The sequence below is a fragment of the Notothenia rossii genome (assembly GCF_949606895.1).
Source record: "Notothenia rossii genome assembly, chromosome: 9".
Lineage (NCBI taxonomy): Eukaryota > Metazoa > Chordata > Actinopteri > Perciformes > Nototheniidae > Notothenia > Notothenia rossii.
The window spans coordinates 40,146,320-40,173,687 of record NC_136907.1 but is presented as its reverse complement, the minus strand read 5'-3'; the positions used below and the strand labels follow the sequence as shown (position 1 = coordinate 40,173,687).

At 40.9% G+C, this 27,368-nt stretch overlaps 2 protein-coding genes across 3 annotated transcripts; both read left to right on the top strand.

Moving 5' to 3' along the window:
• Window positions 1-2,128: 2,128 nt before the first annotated feature.
• On the top strand, window positions 2,129-6,506 carry LOC307019868 (uncharacterized protein; the record flags this gene model as incomplete). Its single annotated transcript, XM_079650969.1, has 5 exons — window positions 2,129-2,161; window positions 4,728-4,784; window positions 5,501-5,603; window positions 5,877-6,002; window positions 6,388-6,506. 5 exons carry the CDS (start codon window positions 2,129-2,131, stop codon window positions 6,504-6,506), a joined length of 438 nt encoding a protein of 145 aa, XP_079507095.1.
• Window positions 6,507-17,815: 11,309 nt separating this feature from the next.
• On the top strand, window positions 17,816-25,669 carry LOC307020118 (uncharacterized protein). 2 transcript variants are annotated; one of them, XM_079651272.1, is made up of 18 exons: window positions 17,816-18,369; window positions 19,293-19,404; window positions 19,534-19,666; window positions 19,768-19,842; window positions 20,011-20,406; window positions 20,596-20,700; window positions 20,809-21,041; window positions 21,121-21,299; window positions 21,889-21,982; window positions 22,064-22,299; window positions 22,517-22,631; window positions 23,033-23,150; window positions 23,231-23,322; window positions 23,764-23,881; window positions 23,979-24,080; window positions 24,179-24,352; window positions 24,818-24,994; window positions 25,196-25,334. In XM_079651272.1, exons 2-18 carry the CDS (start codon window positions 19,336-19,338, stop codon window positions 25,219-25,221), a joined length of 2,442 nt encoding a protein of 813 aa, XP_079507398.1. In that variant the 5' UTR covers window positions 17,816-18,369; window positions 19,293-19,335; the 3' UTR covers window positions 25,222-25,334. The 2 variants fall into 2 exon arrangements, with proteins under 2 accessions (XP_079507398.1, XP_079507397.1); XM_079651271.1 differs by having other exon boundaries at window positions 17,824-18,369; window positions 25,222-25,669.
• The last annotated feature ends 1,699 nt before the right edge of the window (window positions 25,670-27,368 follow it).

Genomic DNA, 27,368 nt, shown 5'->3' with positions numbered 1-27,368 from the left:
GCAGAATCAAACAGATGGAAAGTCATATGCTCTGTGTGTTCATGATCAATTGTTATTTTAAGAGGCATGGTTCTATGAGTCACTTTGCACATGAGCGTACCTTCAAGAGCGCTAGCCTCAAGTGTCTGAGTCAATGGCACGGAGGCAATTTTCAAACGTTTAGCTAACCCCCAGTCCATTAGATTAGCGTCAGGCCCTGAATCTACAAGTACTTTCAAACCTATGCTGTGCTCATTATTACTAACCTCAACTTGGGTCATGGAACGTGAAGGGAAATCTCCGGGTGTCATTCGGCTCACCAGCACCCTCCGTCTTACTGGTGAGCCCCGTGTTTTAACGGGCAGGCTCCCAGGAAATGTCCCTGCTTCCCACAGTAGAAACATAAACGCTCCCGGAGACACCGCTGCTTTTCCTCGGGAGACAGCCTGGCCCTTCCGAGCTGCATGGGTTCCTCTTCTGTGTTCCACGAAGCAGGTTTCACGGTAGAGGAGGGATATTGGGTACGAAATCCGGGTCGTCGTGGGGATTGTGCAGGACTTTGCAGGAGGAGCAAGACGAATCATGGAAGTTGGCATGGGAAAATCAGCTGTAGTCTCTGGGGCTGGGGCAGCCACGGCGGGAGGAGCGGCGGGCACACTATCCAAACGTGTGAGTACATTATGGACCCGCTCAGCCAGGTGATTGATTTGCATCGTAACCGCGCCACGAAACTCACTCTGGCTGTTAGTCAGGGTCATCACTCCCTGGTTTAAGGCCTTCATGTCCTCCTCCTGTTGCTGCAGGCGTTGAGCCAGAGAGCAGAGCGCTGCTCTCAGGGTTTGAGTGTCGGCTGAGTCCATTTGTTGGCCAGATCGTAATGTTACGACTGGAGCACACAAAAAATGATAGGACCCAAATGCAAGTCTCTAGAGAAAAGATGATTTAAAAAAGGTTTTTACTTGCGGTGATAAGCAAGGCAATACAATCACATAAGCAGAGTTTGGACTCCAAAAAATGACTCGACAAAAAACTAACTGAAATTCACAATAGCTTAGATCTACAAACTGGCTGACCAGTATCACAAGGTTCAAAAACGATCTGGCACTTGGCACAGGGAACACACAGAATATATACACATACAAGGGACTCTACAGGTGCAAACAATAAGGGCGGGGCAGGTAATCAGGTCAGTGAACATACTGACAAGGTAGGAGTCGAACTACCTGAAATGAGAAAGGAAATAACAAAGTAAAACAGGAAATGGCAGACAACAAAAAGGGTTAGCAGACGCGGACTTGACAATATAAACTAAACAGATAAATAATATTAACAAATCTGACACAACAACAGATACCCCTGAACTTAACATCTGTATGGAGTCAGATCAGTCTCAATATTAATAAATGCTCACAGAAGGATTCACAAATGTATTTTGCGATTTATATATAAATGACTCTCCACAACAATATCTCTCAATGCACTCACAAATATTTATTGTTATATATAAATGTACAAAAACTGGACATTTAAACTGCTTTTCTTGTTAACCTCTGCATTTGTGTTTTGTTTTTTTGAGATTTCCCTGACGGAAATGACAAATGCATATTTTTTTAACAGGAAACTATGGAAATTATAACTAATTGTGGTTTTCTTTTACATTACTTAAAACAAGAAATATGTATTTGTAAGAAATATGCCGATATTTGTGAAACTTTTTTTATCTGTGGATTTTTTTACATTTATATACAACAATAAATATTTTTGTGTGCATTGAAAATATTTTTGTGGAGAGAGTCGTTTATATATAAATCCCGAAATACATTTGTGAATCCTTGTGTGCATTTATTAATATCGAGACTGATCTGACTCCATACATCCTAGGCTATGCTCACTTTCAAACTGTAAATCCACAATGCACCCTCAAATCATTGTTTATTTACACACAATGGCAGAGAGTGTAGTCAAGTGCTTTGACCCGAAAGTACACAAAAAGCACACTTCAGATGCTCATGGTCCTGGAGATGCTTCACAAGTGGAAATTTCACCGATATCTGCTACGGTTCTTCAACAAAACGTTCACATGTAAGAGGTTTATCTCTCATTCAGAACAATGGAAAGGCTCTCCTCTCACTGATTAATGCACATCACCATGGAGACCTTTGATCTCTGGGCTCAAGCACAGGTATTTAATAACGTTGTTAGCTCAAACACAAACACCTGTGTGATGATGTCATAACCAGGGCTGCACATAACTGGTGCACAGGTGCGCATGCGCACCTCCGCCATAAAAAGAGCACCGGGTCATTTGAAAAAAGGCGCATTTGCGTACCAACATTGAGAGAGAGGGGGAGAGAGAAGAGAAAAGAGAGGAGAGAGAAGAGAGAGAGAAAGATATATACGAGTTCAGGGGCGGGCTGGGACCAGTGGCGAAACCACCAGGGTGGCATGGGGTGGCAGCCGCCACCCCTGAAAAGGGGTCTGCCACCCCACCTGCCACCCCAGTCAAAAAATACCAACTGATGATTTATTGGATAATTATTATTAATATCGTTTTAAGATCAAAACAAATTCAAAACAATCCAAAATCGGTGTCAAACTGCAGAATGTCAAATTTGAAAAATAAACTTGTTGGTGCACACCCCCCCCCCCACGAATGGTTGCATCCATATCGCAGAATCTCTTTGCCTTGACGTGGAGTCAGCGCAGACACAAGCTGTCAGATGGAGTCTGTTCACAGGTGGGTAACGTCAAAGTGTAATGTGATTTCGAAACGTTTATAATTCCTCATAGATGGAAGGCGCTGTACAAAATAAACTATTATTATTATTATTAGAGATATGGTACTAGTAACTGGTAGTTTCTGGATGAATATGCTGTGTTGTTATCGATTTCAGAATTAACTACCGAGTGATGAGGCTAGATAGCTATTATGTGGCTAACCCCTAGCTACGTTTTACCTCATGTCACGGTTAGCCACAAGATAGCTTTTGAAGCCAGTTCGGTAACTTGCTAGCTGGCGCTAGCTAACTGAATAACGTTGATAACTAGCCAGCTACTGGCAAGCCTTTGACATTTTGAACTGAAACCAAGTGATGTTGTGGCATTTCATATCATTGTAGTTCTATGAAACGTTCTTAACAAGTTTGCTATTTGGCGTTAGCTAGTATGCTAGTGGTGGCTAAGGCTAGCAGAATTTCTGTGTGTAGCATCAGAAAGGCGAACCTTAACGTTACATGTAAACTTTAATGTATGTTTAACATAAAAACTTTAATTTATGTTTGAATATGACTTGTTTCAATTATAGGAAGGCCATGTCGTGTTGGAGATTTGGAGGATGTTTAAAACCAACCTCGTCTCCGCGTGTCGTTTTATAAGCTGGGTAAATTCGTAAAAAGGAAGGGATTAAGAAACACCAGAATGCAAGTTAAACAATAATCTTGTTTTAATGATAAAAAGTAACAATACAAATACAAATACAAATACAAAGGAAGTACTTCCTGCTCTTCCTCCAATCTCACGGATCTGGTCAGTTTGAAGAAAAGAAGAGGCTGGTCTAAAGAAAACATCGGCTTATATCCAAAACCCCAGGAGGAGCTATGCGGCTGCCCCCCCCCCCCCCCCCGAGGGGTCCTCCACTTAGAAAAGACAGCCAATCAGCGCGAGCCAGAGGCGACCCTTACATTCGAGATAACAAACCCCTCCTTGCAAGCTTCACATACTTTTGGCATTTTATAAAGATAGTTTTAAGATATAGTTTTTTATAGTTGGATTATACAAATAACACATGTGAGTTACCTTAACCTCAAACAATAATAACAAGAGGAAAACATCAGCTCTGATCTCAAGCAGTAAAAAGTACCGCACACTCATTTAGCCTGCAGCTCTTCCAGACACTTGAGCTATTGTTCTTTAAGAATATTCCCTGCAGAATCTTTATTTCAAATAAAAGGTTTCACATTGCATATTTCCAGCTTCCTTTACACATACTGCTATTATTAATACAAAGTAATCAACCACACACATCTATTTAAAACAAGTAGATTTCCCTGATCATTTGACATGCTGCTTCCATTTCCCACAGAGTAATAAAACATGTTTAAGCTAATTTCTCCACACTGTTTGTAGCCCTCCAGTACCCACATATGAAAGAATAAAAGCAGAGGAATCAAATAAAACACTAATACAGGAATAGTTGATAAATGATTATACAGGACATATGATCACAGTAAGGAATACACACACATATTCTCTAGGAAGTGACCCTTGTTATAGGTCCGAATGTCCTGTCCCCTGAAAGTCATGAGTTTTGGTTGATTAACAGAAGTTTAATTGTTCTTGTGGCTTAATGGCTTCCCTGAACTTCCCTTCACCCCAAAGTCAGCTTACTAGGAATTAATACATTTTATTGATAAGCTCAAAAGGACGTTTATCTTGGTTACTGCTGGGTGACCCAAGTCTCCAGGCCTGCAGGATGTGTAGGAGATAAACATTAATTCTACAAGACTTTAACTACATTATCTGAAAATGTATCTGGGACTTCCCCTGTTAATTGCAAGGACTATTGATAATTAACAGAGAGACCCTAGGGGCCTCTTCTTGGTATCTGCTAGGCAGAAGTCACTCAATGCAGAAATCACAAGTTTAACACATATTCTATATAAGGTGACATTAAAATGAATATACCAGATTGAACTTTCCTGCCCTAACACGTTACTTTAATACTTCAAATAACTCAAATAATACTTCAGTCGTCAACCACAAAGAGGAAGGGTGACATCAGGAGCTTCATCCTCACAAAGAAGCAGGTTAGTGATGTGAGGGAGCATGAGGGTCCAAGTGCAGACAGCCTCTGCCACCCGAAGCTTGAGGCTAGAGCGGGAAGGTTAGTTAGCTAGTTCAGCTGGTCCTCGTGGTATTGTAGCCCAGTGCTATATTTTCCTTTTATTTTCTTTATGTTACAAAAAAGCTGGCTAACTATTAAGGTGGCATAGCAGAGGTTGCTTATTTAAAGGAGTAAAGCATTTCGGTAATGCAAAATATGCATTAGGTAGGTAATTTCATTGATGCAGAGAGAAACCTTTTATTTGAAATATTTTATTTGACTGTAATTTCATTTAATATTTACATAGTAAACACTTTCTACTTTTATATAAAAGGGGGATATTTGTGATTTCATTGCATTTACTATAAGAGTAATGAAAGGTATTTTAAATTTGCTTAATTTAGGTTAAAATAAGGGATACACTACTACACTACAAAACTTAACATAAAATCGTATAGATTACCACATAGTTTGTGTGGTCAGTTAAAAGAACTTAGGAAGTGTCCCAGTTAACAATTTAGTTAATTACATTGCTACAGTATTTCTATTTTCAGGATTTCCACTTTTTGTCACAGCCCAGTAAATGTGATCTTATATTTCAATATACCACCACAAGTAGTGATATTTTAAACGAAGCTACAGTGCAGTAACATTAGGGCTAATGTATTATGTTAATGGCCTACTTTTTGTGTAAAATAGGCTACAGATCAGAAAAGAGCAGGAGAGAGCGAGCCCGAGGCAGAATCTGCCAATGCAGAGAGCCAGTTCATTGAGATGGAGGTGGAAAAGATCTGCGTAGCTGGTCAGTATGTTTTTGTTGTTGTGTTATGGTCCAGTTGTGTTCACTCCTTACGTTTGAGAAACTCCACTGCCGTTGGTGTGTGAATGGGTAAATGAGAAGCCATTGTAAAGTGATTTGGGTACTGTTAAATGCAAATAAAGTGCTATAAGTGTGACATTGACCATCAGGGTTATTATTATTATTATTATTATTATTATTATTATTATTATTGCTACCTATAGTATCTTATTTTATTTTATTTTTCTCCTACACAACAAAAAAATACCCCAACAGAGACCTTGGAGTGCCTTGATCCAGAGCCAGAGCCTGAGCCAGAGCCAGAAAGTGTCAATGATGACTGTGCAGAGAGACAGTCTGAGACAGAAGTGGAAGATTGTGCAGCTACAGCTGGTCCTCATGGTATGTTTTTTGGTGGGTGGGGGGTTCCATTCAAGTGTTAGCTCCTTACGTTTGAAAAAAAGCTACCACAATTGGTGTGAATGTGTGTGAGAATGGCTTAATGAGAGGCCATTGTAAAGTGTGTTGGGTACCGTTAGTTGCAAATGAAGTCCCATATGTGCAGTCCATTTACCATTTGGATCAAATACATATATCAGCACAGAATTAGTGACATTTTATCAAAGCCACAGTACAGTAAATGCCATGTATGATTTGAATCAATGTAGATCAATCAATGTATCAATGAATCAATGTATCAATGAATCAATGTAGTTAAACACATCTTGGGGCTTATCAGGGTAGTTATTATAGAGTAACTTTCCCTCCTTATTTTATCTTTTTCCAGACATTTCCAAACACAGAGGGGATGGGCCGACACAACCATCGCTGGAGAGCTTTCCCAAGACGATGCAAGGTTGTGCAAGGAGAAGTTTCCATGCTGACTGGTACAAAATGCATAACTAGGTGGAATACTCACAGTCAAAAGACGCAGCATATTGCTTTGCTTGTAGACACTTTTCTTTACCTAATGCCTCTAGGACTGTGTTTACCTCTATGAATGGTTATTCTAACTGGAAGAAAGCTACATTTAAGGACAGTGGATTTTGTTCACATGCTAAATCAGAGAGCCATGTTAATGCTATGTTTGCATGGACAGAGAATAAGAAAATGCTAGACAGAAACTCATCAATGTTAGGAATGATGGAAGAGGAGTCAAGTAAAAAAGTAATCGAAAACCAGAAATATATACGCACACTTGGTGAAGTCCTGTTGTTAACTGCCACTCAAAACATTTCCCAGCGTGGTCACCGGGAATCATCCGAGGCGGACAATAGAGGAAATTTCCTAGAATTGTTGGATCTCCTGAGCAAGCATGATCCGTTTTTAAAAAAACGAATGGAAAATCAAGCAAAAAATGCAAAATACACAAGTAGCCTGATACAAAATGAAATACTGCAGTGTTTAGCAGATATGGTTAAAGAGGAGATTATCAAAGAGGTTAAAGAGAGTGCACAATTTTCTGTTCTTGTTGATGAAACAAAAGATGTAAAGAAAATGGAGCAGATGTCTTTTGTTCTTCGGTACTATTATAATGGTGTAGTTCAGGAGAGTTTTCTAGAGTTTCAAGAGGCAGATAAACTGGATGCTGCCAGTTTAACAGAGAAGATCATTGGCTGTTTAGAGAAGTATGGGCTGGAATATAAAAAAAACCTAGTTGGGCAAGGCTATGATGGTGCTTCAACTATGAGTGGGAAGCATGCTGGTGTCCAAGCCAGAATAAGAGAAGTAGCCAAGCATGCATTCTACGTTCATTGCAGTGCCCACTGCTTAAACCTAGTGATGGTAGACAGTGTGAAATCTGTTCCTGATGCAAGAAATTTATTTTCATTGTTAGAGCGACTGTATATTTTTATGTCAGGATCTTATGTCCATCCTAAATGGTTGGATGTGCAGAGAGAGATGTATGATGGTCAAGTAAGGGAACTCTCACGTCTCAGCGAGACTCGATGGGCCAGCAGACATACAGCTTGTCGCAATGTCATGGATAGGTTGCCTGCTGTAATGCAAGTACTGGAAGATATTTCAGAGGAGGACAATCCGGACAGAGCGGTTGAAGCAAGAGGTCTACTAGTTCAGATCGATCTAAATTTTATTGGATGTCTTGTACTATTTAGAAAGGTACTAAAGGACACACACTTTTTGTCAGAGATGCTTCAGTCAACACAGATTGACCTTACTAAAGCTGTAGAGTTAATTGCGACCCTCAGACAGACTCTGGAAGACTATCGCAGTGAGACATACTTTGATGAGCTGTGGAATGAGGTACTAGCCACCTGTGAAAAGTCTGACATTTCAACGACTCACACCTTTAAAAGGGCAAGGCAAATAACACAAAGACTTCAAGGTAGTGTTATCATGTCAACATTAGGACAACACACAGAATCGGACAGTAAGAGGTCTTTTATCACCAAGGTATTTTATCCCATCATTGATTGTATGGTTGGTGAAATGAGAAGAAGATTCTCTAGCGTAAACTGTGACATCATGCAGGGTGTCCAGGCCCTAAATCCATCCAGCAGCAGCTTTTTAAATGAGGAGGCAGTTTTTCTATTAGCAAATGCATATGGGTCAAATGTAGAGGATCTGAAACATGAACTGCACCAGACTAGAAGGTTGTTAGATCGACAAGCAACACATGGAAAAAGTCCGTCCAGTTTAATAGAATTTGTTAATTTTTTGGAACCATACAAGGAGGTATTCTTTGAGATGTTCAGGTTATGTAAAATAGCTGTGGTATTGCCTGTTACCAGTGCAGCATGTGAGAGGAGTTTTTCAGCTCTTAAACTGATCAAGAATCACCTGCGTTCTACCATGACTGAGAACAGACTAGCAAGTATAGCAATTCTCAGTATTGAGTCTAAACGTGCGAAAGATTTAAATTTGGATGAGTTTGTGAAGAGATTTGCTGCACAGCATAGCAATCGTCGCATACAGCTTCTGTAGCAATCAGATGATATATGTAACGGAGTCAAAAAACATTCTAATCTGCTTTGTATTTTTTTGGTTGCATTTACAATGTGAAATTTCATCAATAACTGATAATGTAAATACTTGTATATATTTTGTGACTTTAACACACACAGAAATTGTTCTCACAAACCTGTCTAACCTATTCTGTACACATGCACTCACAAAACACTTTGGCAGGCAGGCCTTTGAGGGAGGGCTTTGCTTCTAGAATAATGCTGGAATTTTGTAAAGTGCTGGGAAGTCCTCAAATTTCTAAATCATTCCTATGGCTTGATTTTGCTTTCGAAGTGCCTCAGATTGATTAGATTGAATTAACAATGTTCAACATTTTTGACCCGGGGGATATGCCCCGGATACCCCCCCAGAAGGCTTGCTTGGGATGAGCAACATTTCTGCTGCTACAATAATCCCAAGGGAAACACTGTTTTAATGTACTAAAAAGTGGAATGCTCATGTATGTAGACCAAATATTGAATTTATCACACTTGGGTGTTGAAAAAACTGTTGTATATGGGTGCATATAAAGTACAAAGTAAGGTGGGCTTCCTAAAAAAATTGCCACCCAACAATATATGCCTGCCACCCCTCTGCCACCCCATGTATAAATCTCTAGAATCGCCACTGGCTGGGACTACAAATCAGCCCGGGACTCTCGACCGGCCCACTTCGGATACCGCCGGCCAGTGGCGGCTGGTTGAAAATATTTTTGGTGGGGCTATGGAAATCGTGACAAAACCATACTAGGGCATTTAAAATCAGGAGACTAAATACGAACAGTGTGTGTGTGTGTGTGTGTGTGTGTGTGTGTGTGTGTGTGTGTGTGTGTGTGTGTGTGTGTGTGTGTGTGTGTGTGTGTGTGTGTGTGTGTGTGTGTGTGTGTGTGTGTGTGTGTGTGTGTGTGTGTGTGTGTGTGTGTGTGTGTGTGTGTGTGTGTGTGTGTGTGTGTGTGTGTGTGTGTGTGTGTGTGTGTGTGTGTGTGTGTGTGTCATACTTGCAGCCCTCCCGATTTTCGCGGGAGACTCCCGATTTCTGACAAAATCAGATTTACTCACGAATGTTTCCACTCGGAGTTTAATACAGCTACACCATTGTTTGGTTTCCATGGTAGCGCGTCTCTTTAGCAGAGCGCGCAACTCAAAGTCTGACAGGGTGAGGAAGATGAAAACTGAACAAGAATCGACAACTCGACCCTCTGATCACTCCTTTCCTGTAAAATACAGGTCCAGCCCACACATATGCTCCATGGTGTGTTAAATATGTTCTTTATTCTTGCGTCCAGGAGAGAAGCTTTAAAATGAGACTAAATGGAGTCTCTGAAAAGATTCAAATGGGATACTTTATTTAAAAAAGGCGCGGTAGTGTTACAGGCAGAATATTGTTCCGGCAGAAAACAGCTGTGATCTGACTCTCCTGAGCAAGAAGAGAGACACGAATCCCCCGTTCGGTGCCGTTATATATCCTCTGCTGGCTCCTCCCTGCCAGCCGGCTCGCCTCGCCTCTAATGTCCGTTGTTGCATTTAAACAGAGGATTGGTACTTTTCACCTTCAACATATGCTTAACACGCCTTTTCTCCTCATATACTCTTTCATCACTTTTCATGTAACACATTCTAAACGCTGTAATCAATACTCTAACATACAGAAAATGCTTCACGGCTGGTTTGGTTTCCGGTCATTCCGGATGTTGTCACATGCTACTCTCGTCTGTAAACAATAGTGTATTCAAATAAACTGTACTTTCATTTAATATTCAGCATGGTAGTATCTCGACATCTATAGTTGTAGTGTTAAATCAGTAGGTTTCGGTTTTCACCACACCACGTCATTTCGCTACTCAATTCACCTCTTTAGGAAATCGTATATTAGCCAAATGCTAAATGCCAACCGTAGATGAAGGATTTTCAGAATAAAAGCTTAACTGCTTGTGCACAAGAATTTCTGGTTTTTCAGTATAAAAGAGCATTTAACTTGACAGTATGTTTAAACTACATTATACCATCAAAACATTGATTTTAAATATCTAACAGGTGCCACAGGCATTGCCCTTACAACTACAATAAGCATGCAAATGTTAATCTACAGCTCCGGCGATCCACTAGCACCGGAGTCGACACCTGCAGACGCAGCCATCCCCTACTGTAGCGTCACCTTGGATACGAGTCTAAACAACTCACAGACACACAGGCCAGGGCGCTGAAAGGGCGCCCTTTGAGCATCAGATCTGACGACGCTGATTGGCTGAAATTATGTTTCGGCTGCATAGTTTACAGATAGCAACAGTCAGCTTGTTGGCTGCAGCTGCTCTGGCTGAGGGCTCCTTTCTACCGCCCGGACGAGAGAGGGTAATGACACACGCTGCGGCCAGGCAGGAAACATGTGACTTATCAGTAACTTTAGACATTGTAAAACAATTTTAAACGAGATTTTATTGTAGATTATACATTTTACTGATACCAACTATATAATATTTACCTTGTTCTTTAAATATAAAAATAAAAATAAAAAATATATATCTTTTGGAAATATATATTTTTATTTATTTTTAATTTTTAATGACAATCAAACATGTGGGAAGAGGGGGGCGGCGCCCCTAGCGCCCCTATGGCCCAGCCGCCACTGCCGCCGGCCCACCGCGGTGCTAGTGACTTACCGCAGAGGTAGACATTAAGGGTAAAATCCCACTGGCATTATATTATCACTGGCCCCACCATTGTAACCACTGGCCCGGAGCATTCGTCCAAAAAAAAATCGACTAATAATGAAGAAAATTAACACATTTGTTGCAATAGTAATGTATAAAAAAAACACATTACTTAGACCCTTCAGAAAAACGGGGGCAAAAATCCTTGATTATGCAGGCTAAATTCCTTGATTATGCGAATAAACATGCGGGGTTTTTATGTGATTTTATGCGGTGAAATTGCGGGAAGTTGGGAAATATGCGGAAAGTTGCGAAACATGCAAAATATGCAGGGAAAAAGAATAACAATTTTTTTAAATATTGGGCTGTCTTAGTTATTCTCTCTCACACACAACCTGCCACTAACGTTAAACCCCTTTACTATTCAATTAAACACATTCAATGTTTATTTATTGGAAAAGCAATTGGGCTATTTTAATCTCTCACACACACACACACACACACACACACACTTCTCCACCTCATTCTGTTGTCATTTACTCGTTCGTTATCTGACCAGCTTCAATCTTGTAGGCTACTCACTTCGTTTCTTATAGCCCTCGAAAGGGTTTGGGAGGTTGACGCCTCGGTAAACGTGAGTTGTTTGGCTTTCTTGTCCGCAGCAGCAGAAAGCATTTTCGAATGTTTGAATGAATCAAAGTGGGTCGTCACCGTCGATTTTCTCTTATGCGCCAACACACAGTTGCACGGCGTGCAGAATAGTTATCCCCCCACTTTTTGCCCGGTCTTTAGTGGAAATGTTCGTCGGTAAATGAGATGGATTAGATTTTTTCATCTTGGTGTTTTCTCTATCGTGTGAGCTCCACACGTTCACTCTATATACAGTGTTGTTTACATTCTGTGATGCGCGAGCTGATGACGTCACGTCAAGACGAGTTGCGGGGATTATGCGGCCTTTTGATAAATATGAGGCCTTTTAAAAATCTGCGCCATTTTGCTGATTATGCGGTAAATTCTGCGATCGCAGAATCGCGTTTTTCTGGAGGGTCTAATTACTACTTGTACTACAACATTTGAATCATAATTTCTTCCTCATTTTCCTCAATTGTTCATATTTGGTTTATTAAAATAATGATATTGTGGTCATTGTTAAAAAATCTCTGCTATTATTATGAGTATTATTATTTGTATAATGCACTTTCTGCCTTCCTGTCATTAGGAGTTAGAAATGTAATGGCTATGTAATTTATTTGATTAGAACCTTCATTATCCTAAACTGCTGGGACATTTCGCCAATACCTTTATATTGTCTACTCTTCACTTACTTGTCAGCATAGGTCGGCATTGATGTACAGAGCCGACAGAAGACCTTGTTTATATTGGCATCATAATGAGAGGTGCAGCCAGTGACGCGTCCTAAAACCAGGAAGTAAGCTGCTGGTTCCCTCGACAAAAAGCAATGGGATTTCTCCTCACGGTTTTGGAAAATAGCTGGAAATAAGGTCTGTGGAAAAAAAACCTGTTTGATAAATGCACGTTTTGTTCAGCCGGATAATCTCCACATGTCTACCCTACTTTTATAATGTTCAAATCATAAATCTAATCGATAGATTATAAAAGGGTTTTAGGACGCGTCACTGCACCACTAGAAGCCAACTCCATTGATCAAGCTGGCTGAAACTTTCTCTCCCTCTTCTTCTCATGCTCCCTGTCACTCTCCTTTAACTCCTCCGGTGACTTTCTTTTGTTTGAAGATTGTTTTTTGCCCGGCGCTTGGCCGGTTACCGCTGGTATTAAAAACATTTTGGCGAATGGTTAGGTGGCGTGATAGTCTGTAGTGAAGAAGGAGGGCGCTCCCGCTCACGTGAGCCTGCTCGCGCTGCGCTCCGTAGCAAACAGCTGTTTGCTTTTCACCCAACAACGACAACCGACTCACGGAACTCTATGTTGTAGCGTTGATAAACGAAACAATTTAACTAAATTGCAAGTCAAAATACCAATACCACAGGACAATTATTTTAAAGCAATATTTTTAGTGGCTGTTGGGGCAGAATCTCTGCTCCGCGCCGTTCCTATATGAGCGGGTTCTCAAAAGAAGGAACAATTCAAAGCAGCCAGGATAAGGGTTAAACAATAATCTGCTTTAATGGCGGGAACATACAAATACTTCACCTAATCACGAAGCACTCTGCAGAGTACTCCGGGCTCAGGTTCTACCACCGTGTGAGACACGTCTCAGGAACGGCAAGTCAAAAACAAGAGCGCCGATCTTCAATATGATCACAACATTTATACACAGAGTTCACTTCTGAGCGAGCTAGACAGTGAGTTGGCAGTATTCCATTGGTCGGTTTCACTTCTGGGCGGGACCCCAAGTAGTAAGTCCGCAGTTGTTGATTCCATGTTGCTTCTGTGCGCGCGTGTGTGTGTGTGTGTGTTTTCTGTCCCTCTGCCCTCAGGCAGATCCCCCAATCAATGATTTGGAGTCATGACAGAGGACTCTTTGACAGGACACATACTCATTCCCCCTAAACATCTTCAACACACACAAACATCGTATCATGTATCTTATCACACAACAGTCACCTGTTTTTCTTTATGAAAGCCATATTTGTAAATATCCAAACGCCATCGTCCCATGACAGTCACCGAATCACCCAACCAACATAAGTTAATTGTTCTTGTGGCTTAATGGCTTCCCTGAACTTCCCTTCACCCCAAAGTCAGCTTACTAGGAATGAATACATTTTATTGATAAGCTCAAAAGGACGTTTATCTTGTTTACTGCTGGGTGACCCAAGTCTCAAGGCCTGCAGGATGTGTAGGAGATAAACATTAATTCTACAAGACTTTAACTGCCTTATATCTGAAAATGTATCCGGGAATTCCCCTGTTGATTGCAAGGACTATTGATAATTAACAGAGAGACCCTAGGGGCCTCTTCTTGGTATCTGCTAGGCAGAAGTCACTCAATGCAGAAATCACAAGTTTAACACAAATTAAGGTGACATTAAAATGAATATACCAGATTGAACTTTCCTGCCATAACACGTTACTTTAATACTTCAAATAATTCAAATAATACTTCATGGCCCGAGCGGGCAAGTGGAAAGTACGTTATGCTGGCCCGGGGTGTCTAAATAGTGCTTCCGGGCCAGCGGGCCATTTATAATGTCGAGCCCTGCCGATTACCGGACGGCCCACATCGTCCGACCGGCCCACTTCAGTACCGGCCCATCGGGATTCGTCCCGAACGTCCCGATGGCCAGTCCGCCCCTGTGCGAGTTGCATATGAACTCAGTGCCGGTGTTGCAGTATAAGTTGAGTCATGACAACTGGCGACATTCTATTATTTTCGTCATAGGAATCCGGGGCGTGTACATTGAGGACCCATTGTTGACTTACCAGGAAAGAAACATGTCGATCGCCTCGTTTGTCGTTTACGTTCATCTTTTGCTATATCTGCCTTCCTAAGATCACTTTGCTGCACATTCAGTACTCGTATGTGAGGTTGTGGGTGAGAGGCAGTGGCGTAGCGTTGGCCCCCGCACCCCCGCAGTGCGGGGGAGCCCCGGACCTTAGGGGGCCCCGCCCCCACTGTAGGCTATCCTCTTAGATTTCGTAACGCGGGAACAGGGCGCAGAGTGCGGGGCCCCCACCTCCCTGCTATGTTGCTAGGCACCCCGTCCCCGTCATGTGTACGCTGCCTGTAGTAGTACAACAGTGTATCATTATAATTATTTGCTGACCTGCGATAGGGCTAGCCGGCTGATAACTAATGTTCATTGGCAGGCTGGGCAGCGTTCAAAACAAAGCGGGAAGCATTGCTCATATAAATAACGTTCATTAGTTGCGTTGCCGGTAAACATGAAAAATGAAGCGCCACTACCCAAACGGTGCTCAGAAAAGCAAAATGAGAGCGAAAGCCGAACAGGAGAGGGCAAAACTACCTCAAATAACGTCATTGTTCCGGCAGGCAGCAAAGGTAGACGTAGACTCTAACGTTACTGCAGATAGACTGCTAGCAACCCCCCCCCGGCCCCCGGCCGTCAGCTCCGAGTCCAGGCAGACAGCCCAGCAGCCCCGTTACAGCCGAGCCAGCTAGTCGTGGCTCGCGCTTCGAGACAGGTTAGACATTAGAATAATATTAAGTTTTATTCGCCATAACCTGTAAGAGTATGCTACAGGTTACATTGGAATTGGAATCTAATCCGTTCATTTTTGCAGGTCAGCAAGAAGTCAGCTGTGCCCCCTCCGAGGCCAGTTCAGACATAGCCAAGGTTGCCCAGCCAGCTAGCCTTGCCCCGACAGTGACAGCAGCTCCCACCCATCCTAGGGACACGTTGGCCAGCGACAACTCTGTGAATGAATACCCTACTGATAGGGGGAAATTCCCTGTAGATTTAGAAGACGATGATGTTAAACGGTACATTCTGAATAACGGGCCATGCAAGCCTGAAGGGCCATTCAAAAGGGATGGGAAGGGAAGGTGCTTTTCAAAAGAGTTCTATAACAAAACATCTAAAATTGGATGTAGAATTCCGTGCAAGTGGCTATGTTACTCGCCATCTATGGACCGGGTGTATGTGAGCAGTGCTGGCTGTTCGGTGACAGACCGTCTCCCCATCACCTCCACCAAGCGTGGAGAATAGGAATAAATGATTGGCAGGGTCTCTCTAAAAAGATTAAGGAACACGAATTCTCTCGCTCTCATTTGGCAGCATGTGTCGTGTATGATACGTGGAAAAATAATCTGACCATTGAAGCGCAAATATCATCTGAGTTTAAGAGAGAGGTGGGGTTTTGGACCGAGGTCCTAACCAGAATAACTGATGTTGCACTAACACTGGCCTCTCGCAACTCTGCTTTCCGGGGTCACAGAGAGAAAATAGGTGATATAGATAATGGTCATTTCTTATCTACCATAGAACTTATGGCGCGTTATGATCCAGTTCTGCAAAGGCTTATTGAAAACAAAAAGAAGGTGCACTACCTAAGTCCTCAAACTCAAAACGAAATAATTTCATTGCTATCGAAAAAAGTGCAGGACACAATCATTACAGACATACAGAATGCAGAATTCTATTCGATTATAATGGATACTACCCAGGACATTTCAAAAGTAGACCAACTGAGTCAAGTGTTCAGATATGTTACTATAGCAAATGATGAAAATGGAAACCCTACAGAGGTGAAAATAAACGAACGTTTTTTGGGCTTCCATGCAGTCACAGACCAATCTGCTGCAGGTCTAGAGAGAGAAATTCTCGAATCGATGGAGAGAAAGGGGATACTACTTGGGAATTGCCGCGGACAGGGATATGACGGAACTAGCAATATGAGTGGTGTCTACTCCGGTGTACAAAAACGCATAAGGGATAAAGAGCCCAACGCAGTGTACATTCATTGTGCTGCGCACAATTTAAACCTTGTACTCAATGACGCATGCCAAAATATACCTGAGATAAAAGACTTCTACGACACTGTTGAAAGGCTATATGTATTCTTTAGTGGAAGCGTCAAACGATGGGAGCTCTTGGAAACACACCTCTCAGTGCCCAAGGCTGGTCAGCCAACACTGAAGAGACTATGCCCGACACGATGGGCATCAAGATAAGACGCCGTCCAATCATTGCGGTTCCGTTATGCTGATATTATGCAAGCGCGAACTAAGATAGACTTGCTCTCCAAAAAAAGCGAGGAACGTGCCGAGGCGACTGGCTTGAAAAAGGCCATGGAGAGCTTGAGTTTGTTTTAATGACTGTAATACAGGGCAAGGTCCTTGAAACAGTCAACATTGTGTCCCAAGCTCTCCAGCGCAAAGACGTGGACCTCTTACAGGCGACAGCAATGCTTGGTAACGCAACCGATACACTTGCCCAACTCCGAGGAGAGTTTGATGGCTTAAAAGCGCAAGCGCAAGACCTGGCGTCCTCATGGTGTGTCCACAGTCTCTTCAAAGACAGACGCGCAAGGCGCACAAAGAGGCACTTTTCAGAGCTTTGCGAGGACCAGCGGCTCCAAGACCCCTGGGAGCATTTCAGAGTGGCGGTATTTTACGCAAATATCGTTATTGTCGTTGCCCAACTCAAAAATCGATTTGTTGGAATGAGCGAAGTTGCACAGCGATTTTCTTTTCTGCTTCCCCGCAAACTTTTGGCGCAACAGACAAGGATTTGTCTGAGTCCGCAAGTGCTTTATCAGGCCAGTATAAAGACGACCTGTCAGCCGAGTTTGCTTTCCAGATCATGTCCCTCCGTAATGCTCTTAGGCCTACCATAAAGAAAATTGAGCGTGGCACAATCAAAGACCTTGCACAAACCCTGCTCATTGAAAATCAGTCCATTTTGCCAAGTATCCCCGATGTTGCCACAGCACTGAAATTGTTTTTAACTATACCCGTGACTGTTGCCAGTGCTGAGAGATCTTTCTCAAAACTTAAATTAATAAAGACATATTTGAGGAGCACAATGTCGCAAGAGAGACTGTCTGGGTTGGCAGTCCTTAGTATTGAGAGCCGACGCGCGCGCAGTATAGATTTAAAGACTGTTATACAGGACTTTGCGCAGAAGAATGCCAGGAGAAGCGCTCGTATAAAATAATAGGCCTACAAAGCAGCTCCTGATTGCATCCTCTATGTAGCCTATAGGATGTGTTTTATTTGTTTGTTTTTTGTAGGCTACTTTTCTTTTATACAGAATGTTATATATATGTGAACCGTTCCGTTGTGTGAACTCCAATGATGATAGGCTATAACGTTCTACAATATACCTTCATGTTACAAAAAATACACAGCCCAGGGCTCGACATTAATGGCTGCCCGATGGCCCCGGGCCATCTAGCATTTAGCTCGGGCCATGAAGCCTCACCTGCTGGTCTATTATTCTCAGCCTGTCCTCCTACAAAAAACGACCAAATAGGTCGATTGTTTAAGCAGTGTTGATCACGATATTACGACCCATAGCCACGTAGCTTTCCCATTATTCATTTCTAGCAGCAGTTTATTACAACCTTTTGTCACGTTTTGTCACGATCGTAATCCCGTGAACTTTAACCTTGCGCATCAATAAAAGTGCGACGAGCCAAGAAGATGAAGATGAAGAAGAAGATGAAGAAGAAGAAGGATTGTTAAAGAGCGTCAGAGCTTTACAAGTGGTAAATCTGATTTCTGTATTTCATTTGATTTGTTTACGCTTTTAATTAATCCTGTCGTTTTTCTACTAAGCATGTTTAACCACGATATTTCAGTTTTACGTTTTAGGGCTGGCCCGTGGCATAGGCAGTATAGGCGAATGCATGTTGTTAGCAATAGCATGGCTGTAAAGGTTAGCGCTTAGCGCTTAGCTTATATGCGCTAACGGATATGTATTGCAATATAAGAAGGTTCGTCTACAACAAGTTGTAGGGAGAGTTTTCTCCTTCGCACAAAAGGAGCTAAAATCTTGCCTAAAAACAAAACCCTTGGTAGCACGTGACATAACACATAACAATGGCAAAAGTATGTATATTCAGCTAACCAGACCAGGACATGATATGAACGTAAACAATGCGAAAGGAAATGGCACTTTAATAATAATAATAATAATAGTTGACATTTACATGGCGCTTTTTATAATGCACACACTTTTTCTTTCTTCGAAATGTCACCTAACATGTTGCATTAATGATAGTTAGGGTAAGTTCAACACTTGAATATCATCAGGTCATAGTTGTTTTACTACTTTAAACATTCGCTAATTCAACTTAAGTTTTGTGAAAGCATCACATCTAGTTAAAAAGAGAAATATATGTCCCTGTAATTACTGATTTACCTGGGACTTGATTGATTTTGGTGCCTGTAGTTTTATTTTGGCAAATGCTTATTTATGAAGCAACAATTAAATTACATGGTAGCACAGCTAATCTGAGTTCATCTGTTTGGTTTTTTTCAGGTCATCTATCAATTCAATTATATGAAGTAGCCTATTATCATAAAAAAATCAACGGTTCTTTTCAGAGCCATATTCCTCTTCCTACTCTCTTTCACCCCTCTCGTTTTCTTGTCTTTTGTTTTGTTTTTCTCCCTCCCTGTATGTCAGTTCATCCTTTGTTTGTTGTTGCCCTTTTTATCCTCTCTTAAAAATGTCATCCAAGCAACTGAATGAATGGCTAGAGATAGGGAATGCCCTCGCAGATGAGTTGGCAAATAAGGCAAGTACAACATTATCCAAAAATGTATTATAACATTTACTCAAATGATAACAGACACACACATTACAAAGATGTGTGTGCAACAATTAAGGGAAATATATAATCTCTTTTATATATTTATATATTAAGATACCAAAGAAACCAAAGAAACCGAAGATACAGAAGATACCAAAGAAAATAACGCAAGGATCAAATGTTTCCTGGAGGAAGAGGGACCTGGATGGGAACATTATAGCCCAACATTGGAATAAGAATCGATCTGGTCTGTAAAATATAATCTAGTTCTAGTGTTTCATTAAGTTTTAATGTCGTTGGTCGGTCCTCAATAATGTTTCCCATAAATTCGTACTTTGTTTTATGCAGTTAAACCTTCCAGCTCTCAGAAGTCCCCAGAGGTCGAGGAGACACATGAGATTCCTCTACAGGTCCCAAGTCTTGGTATGCACAATGAATTCTTAAATTATCCTTCAACTTGAAATGTAGGTAATTGTTTGTAGTATGTAATAGCTTTGTTCATGATACATTGTAAAGTGAAAAGCCATGTATGGAATATCTTTTTTAAATTAAACTAAATTCCATGATTTGTTTTATATTTTGTTATTTTAGATCAACATCTTCAGACACTGAGAAACCTGTTGGGTTCTCTCACTGTCCCTGCATCATCAGAAGAAACACCCACTGCATCAACATGGACCCAAAGACAGTTGAAACGTGAACAAAAATTCAGAGCTGCAATGCCAGAGCTCCTTAATTTGAAATTGGCTGCAGAGATTGTCACTACACGTTCCTGTCTCCAATGCAAAACTGATGATGCTGTGGTCCGGTGCTTGGACTGTGTTCCACCAGGAACTCCCTTTCTTTGTCCGGCATGTGACCCTATTATCCATGGTAAACATGTCTTCCATGACAGGGAAGCCATGTTTGATGGGTTTTACAGACCTATTCCTCCCACATCCTTAGTGGTTGTGGATGAAAGTGGCCAATATGGACTCTGTGAACAAGGTGGGTTCAAATAAGGTATTACATATTCCCTTACCATGGTTTCCTAATGTGCACTACATATACAGCGGCATCATTTTCACCATGTCGGAAGTTTGCTTTAACAGTTAAAATGTCTCAATTTGTATTGACTACATTTCCTATAACATGTCCTAACATGCATATGAATCTCTGAAATTGTCTTTGCTGCAGTGTGTCTGCTTCCAATTCCTCCGCCATCCCAAATCTGCTTCTGTGGTCCAAGCCAAGATTTCACCATCATCCCAGGAAAGCAGACCGTGTTGGTGACTATCAATGGTTTGTTGCCACCAGAAGACGATCAAGCAGAAATACAGGATTACTATTATACTTTTGTCCTACATTGCATAGATAGCTGTCAAATTGCACATTTATATTTTTTCTCAGGTCCATACAACGTTCGTCTGCCTTCTGTGTGCTGCCCAATTTGTTCCGCCAAATGGTCCCCGAGCATAGGTGACTTGCTGGGATACAAATACTGGCCAGCAACCGACAGCTGCAAAATTATTTTTAAGTTTGATGTGTTCACATCATTCGAGCAAATGAAATTGGCCAGCCCAGCATTATCCCAGCAAGTATTTATAAAAATGCTTGAACATCGATCGTTTTCCACAGGAAGGGTAAGAATAAAATGTGGTTTTCAAGATTTTTGAATACCAAACTTTTAATTAACCAAATGAATACCATTCTTTTTTCCAGACAGGCAGAATCTGTAGCGATACCTTCCACAGAGTCTTTCGGGAGTTTGCCTTCTGTAATTACAGACAAGAAGATCTATGCCTGGTGGAGCCCTTTAAATGCCCAGCATGCACACCTGACATGCTGGCTATTGCTGTAGATGGCAATAGAAAGCATTATCGCTTCAAGAAGTCCAGAGGGTCAGTGAAATCATATTCTCATTTTAGTTGTTGTTTTATTGACTAAGCTGAATGTCTTTGCTGAAATGTCTAACTTTCCCCAACTCTGCAATTTCTTTTTCCAAAGTTTGTAGACCATCAGAAAACAATAGTTGGTTTGAAATTACACATAATTATATAAATCCAATTCATAAAAATTATTATATATGACGCCTGTAAAGTTAACTCAACTTTAAAATGTTAAATGGTTGACGTTAGTTGGATATGTTGGAGCTAAGAACCAGTTTTGGATATAATCGCTTCATGAAAAATGTATTAAATTGCCCAGGAACCTTTTTCTATGCCTTCCTCTGCCCTATTCCATGCCCATCAATATAAAGGATGTACTTTTATTTTTACCTTTTTACAAGAAGTCAGTAAACTTTTCACTAATGTTAAATAATGGTGGCAAAAGACTTTACACAGAATTACAGATCAAATTCACAAAGACCTTTTCCACATTTATGAAAATGTTATGGCAAAAGCAAATTGGCCACATTAAATAGAGGACACAATCAAACTTATGTATGTATGATAATGTTGCTTACAATGTCTTTCTCGAATTTCGCAGGACAGATGAACCGTCTCTATTTGATGGACTGTTCATTGCCCAGGACAGTAAAGTGTCTGCCTTTGTCGACAAAATCAGGAGCCAGATGACGATTGTAAGAATCTATTCAATCCCTTAACCCTTTATTTATTTTTCTTAGCACAGGGTTAAATGTAACAGATTGTGTCTATTTCAGAAAAGTGGTCGTGATGTTTGTGGACCGGCAACATTCACAGCTTGCAGAGAAACCTCACACAAGTCCATGGCCAAGGTGGATGAGGAAGGACTGCAAATAGCTGTGTGCAGACATGGCATCTTACTACAAGGCCTAAATCACTACCGTGGTGAAATATATGCCTACCCAATGTTCCTGCAGAAGGAGCTGGCTGAAGTTGCGAATGCAACATTCTTTTGTATGGATGTTGCCTGCAGGTAGTTATAACTATTGCAAAATTGGAAGTGTTTGTGGGAAACGTGTTATCTATTTAATTCTTGCACATCCAGTAGATGTAAAGCAAAAAAAGCATTCATTTGGATAAATGCTGATGTTGGTTACAAGGATTGTACTGGTAATTTTAAGGACCTGGTTTATCTTTTTACTATTATGCCATCATGCAACTGGAAAAGCTAATTGATTTTGTCATTACAGGTACTGGCCTTATTTGGAGAAGATGGCAGCAAAGTTGCCTGAGCTCCAACCACTTACAGAGATGAAACCTTTTCTCTCTGTAATGCACGCCAAGGCCCACACAGGCAAATGCGAGGTACAGTATGCAAGTTAAACATTTGTGTCACTAGATTCAAATGTTTTAGAAATTGTAGTGCACATAAGAATATCATGTAGTATATTCTATTCAAGCCTGTGGAATAATTGTAATAGTTACAAATGTTGACAAAATTGTTACAAAACAGACTGTCACAAGGATAGGCTTCCAAAACCCATTATGTTTATTTTAGTAAATATATCCGCACTGTAGAAATAATGAATGAATAGAGCTTCAAATAACTGCAGTTGTGACATTGTAGTTCAAAGCATAATTCAATATCAGAACATTTTAACTTTCTGAAATTGCTCCTGACACTGATGATAACTAAAGATGTACAGTACAAGAAATTATAATATTGAACTAAATAGCTAGATCTCATTGTTTATGATTCTGAGCAGGTGAAGTGGGGTGGCAGAAGCCAGGAAGGTGCTGGAAATACTGTCAGCGAGGAAGTGGAACAGGTTAACAGCTTCCTCTCAAGGGCAGCTCTGACAACAAAATACATGACCAAATCAGGTTGGTAGAGGAAAACAAATAGTTTTAAGTAGTGCCACATTGTAAAGCTCATATGAATTTTCATGTTTTTGTGTTTACAGCTAGAGCAGATATGATAACCGTGCTGGCTATGCAATGGAACCACAGGAAGGTGGAGAATCTCCACAAGACACTCTCAAAGAGATTTGTCAAAGTAAGACGTCCATGCTGCATTTCAAAATGTATATTAAGACTATCCGAGTTTGTTGTTGTAGTAATTTAACACCATCCTTAGCTACATGTTGTTGAATTGAATGTATTCTGCAATCATTTCATTATGATGGTGCTGCCATGGCACACTGTTCTGCCAAGAGAGTCTCTGTTCTGTTTGTTTTTAATAAAGCACTATAGGTTGATTCATCTGAATTTCTGGATAATAATAATAATAATAATAATAATAATAATAATGTTAATCCTGCTTGATCTTGAAAAAAAAGGGAAACTAAGGTGATACTTGCCAACCTTGAAGAGAAGGTGTTTAGCATTTCATGTTGTTGTCTGGTCAGTTAATGTGCATAAAGGAATTCAGTAAAAAACAACCTTCTCAACCAACTGGAACGCATATTCACTTTTTCCTTTTAAACATTCTAACCAGACTACACAGAGAGCACAAACTGAAGTGGACAATCTTGAGAGTCTCAAGCAAGAGCTGAACATCTCCCTGGAGGACACGGAGCAGTGGGTGTTGGAGGTCAAGCAATGGGCAGCCACTGGTATGTTATATGATCACTGTGGTATAGATTTGGTTCCATATTTCCAAACATTTGGCTTCATGTTTTATGATTACACCTTGTTGTTTCTGTTTTCAAGAGAAACATGGAGCCCAGAGTAGCCAAGAGGAGCTCCAGAGAGAAATAGATGAAATTATTTATTCCCTCCGAAGAAAGAAACACGACCTCTATCGACAAAATGGTATTTATTATTACGTTATCTAGAAACAATATTTGTTTCTTGTTGTTGTTGTTTGTATTATTAATATTAGTTTATTTGTATTTTGTTTTACTTTACAGACAGCAACCAAACAAGGCAACGCAAACGGAGAAGACTGACAGAGCTCAAGAAGAAACTCAGAGAGAGGATACTGCAGTACAACACCATTGATGCCTGTTCAGAGAAAATTGACACAGAAGCAGCATGCGGTCTGTCTGAGGATGTCATTCTGCCCTGGGAGGCGCAAGGAGATGGTAAGAAACAACTTGTTTTTGTTTGCCCTAGATATTCCATAAATTCAGTTGAAGTACTAGAATACAATCACCAATGTAACACAGAGCTATCAACATAGGTGTCACAAATCATCATGATCACAACAAATCATTTTAAAATAATTATATTGAAAGGTCTGTATGATGTTGCCCTATCAAGTCTTAATAGTCTAGTCTCACTGGGACAGGCATATCTATGGAAACAGTAAAACCCTTCCTGACCACCCTGAACTGCATACTAATGTTGAATCTCAAGACATACTGAATGTAATTCTGCCAACATAGACAGAATTGAAAAAATTCAGCAAGCGGCGAGGTTGAATTTTTTTTTACCAGATTTTAAGGTTTTGGTCAATTTAATTAAAAAAGATTGAATACAAACTGATATTATTTGTTTTATTAGCCTTACCATTGTGGTTGTTATATTTTGTGTTTTTTCCATTATAGTGGTGAACCTGCGCACAAAGAGGCGACTTTTTGACCAGGTTATGCTGGTCAGGCGTATGGAAGAGGAGAAAGTCATCATTGTGAAGGAGATGACCCAGCATTGTCAAAATCTGAGGCAGGCACTGGACAAACTGGACCACCTCCTTCATCAGACAAAAGACGACATCAGGAACCAAAGTATGTTCCACAAATACCGATTTATAACATTTGCCACTGCCCCCCTCCCAGTGTCAAATGTCTATCACTGAATAGCATCTGTAATGATTGCATTTTTTCTGAATCACAAATCTTTTTAGCTAATATACAGCCTCGGAGTTAAACATTCAAATTGCTTATATGGAACCAACATCAATGCTAACTAAAAGTTGCCTTACATAGACTGTCATTTTGTCTTTTTATTTTAGTTTCTCCAAGCGATATAACAGAAGAGGGATACAGGGGACTGCACTGCTGTATTTTACACCATCAATATCTTCTGGAGCAGAAACTGAGCAGAGTCACCAGCACCTACAGCTGTATTGGCTCGGACTCGTCTTTTCTCATGATGGAGGAAGACATTGAAGACGGTAATGAGGACGACGAACAGGACGGTGATGAGGACGGTGATGAGGACAACGAACAAGACGGTGATGAGGACGGTGATGAGGACAACGAACAAGACGGTGATGAGGACGGTGATGAGGAAAACTAACAGGACGGTGATGAGGACAACGAACAAGACGGTGATGAGGACGGTGATGAGGAAAACTAACAGGACGGTGATAAGGACAACAAACAGGACAACGAACAGGACTTAACAAGTCTATTGTGTTGTATGCATGTCAACGTATTAAAACGAGTATTACGATTGAATGGCTTGTTTATTACCTTTTTTTTTATATGATCCTGCTTTGCATTTACTATGTCTGGTATTCAAGTAAATGCCATTAGCAGTTATCAGTCACCTTCAGATCCGAGTTACCTCGAGGGCCAGAGGTTCCCCACCCCTGGTATAAGGTTTTGGTGATCACCCTTATTATCATCATGTCATTTAATCATGATCTGTTTAATTAGCCAATGCTTACATCCAAAGAATGTGTCTAGACTTTACTCCTACAGACACACACTAACAATACAAATTGAGCTAAGTAATACACTCACGAGCCACTTAATTAGGTACACCTTGCTAGGATGGGTTGGACCCCCATCTGCTTTCAGAACTGCGTTAAGTCTTCATGGCATAGATTAAACAAGGTACTGGAAGCATTCCTCAGAGATTTCACTCAATATTGACCTGATCGCATCACACAGTTGCTGCAGATTTGTCGGCTGCACATCCATGACGCAAATCTCTCGTTCACCATATCCCAATGGTGCACTGTAGGATTTGGATCTGATGACTGTGGACTGTGACATTTGAGTAAAATTCATTGTCATGTTCAAGAAACCAGTTGGAGAATATTTGAGCTTTGTGACACGGTGAGTTATCCTGCTGGAAGTAGCCATCAGAAGATTGGTACACTGTTGTCATAAAGGCATGGACATGGTCAGCACAACCCGGTATCACGGCAAGACGTGAACATGTGACGATTTACCATGATGGGAGACGTGAAGCTGTCACGATTTCGTCCCTTCAAACGTGACAATTACACAGTATTGTTAACGTGGCCCAACCAGTGGAGATATACCCGGAAATGCCAAGCAAATGCTACCCCGACGGTCGGTTGTTATTATTATCAATATTAATATAATAATGATTTCATTTGTAATAGTCACACTCAATTTCGCCAATTTTCTGTTGCCCCAGCTGGTCGGCACCTCTTTTAGCAGATACAAAGGCTATATTCATTTATTAAATCGATGTGTGTGGATGTGGAATTAACGGACGTGACGTTGCACGATTGCGTTACCAGGCAACAGCTTCGGTTCATGTTAATTTATAAACTCTTCAACTCGAACCGTAGTTATATTTTAAAACATTTTAGAAAGCCTCATGAAATATTTTAATGTACATTTTAATTTAAATGTGAAGGAATGTGTGTATAACAAAATACATCCGTCAAAAACAATACCGGAAACAGACGTAGGCAAGATCCTCGGTTATGGCTAGAAAGGATCCTTCTATTGTAAATATGACGTCACGTTCTCGTTGTAACTCTCGTTGTAATCGGAGCGGCTCGGAAACACATCTACAGCAGTAACATGATGCAACATACACATTAATGCAGCAGCAATATTAATAGAGAAACATCAGACATAATAGTAAAACACTGCAAGGGAACATTTTATTGCACCAGGAGCTATCTTGGGACTTTTACTGCGACAACGTTGACTTGCCTGTGAATAAAAAATAAACCATAGTGTTGGTGATCTACAGTGTTGTCATTCTTCTTTGAACACCAGCAAGACCGCTTTTCAACGATCACACTCCCTGTCATTGACATAATTAATAGATAGTTTAGCTTCTCACCATCATTTGCTGTGGCCAACTGATGTTAACGATCCTAACTGAAAGGCTGCCTGCCAAACGTAAACATTCAGCCACGTGACATTCAGCCGAACTCTCGCGAGA

Coding starts and splice junctions, on each gene's coding strand:
- LOC307020118 (XM_079651271.1), top strand. CDS start 19,336: ATGTCATCCAAGCAACTGAATGAATGGCTAGAGATAGGGAATGCCCTC. Junction 23,882..23,978: donor CAAGCAATGGGCAGCCACTG/GTATGTTATATG, acceptor TCTGTTTTCAAG/AGAAACATGGAGCCCAGAGT. Junction 24,353..24,817: donor CTGGGAGGCGCAAGGAGATG/GTAAGAAACAAC, acceptor TTTCCATTATAG/TGGTGAACCTGCGCACAAAG.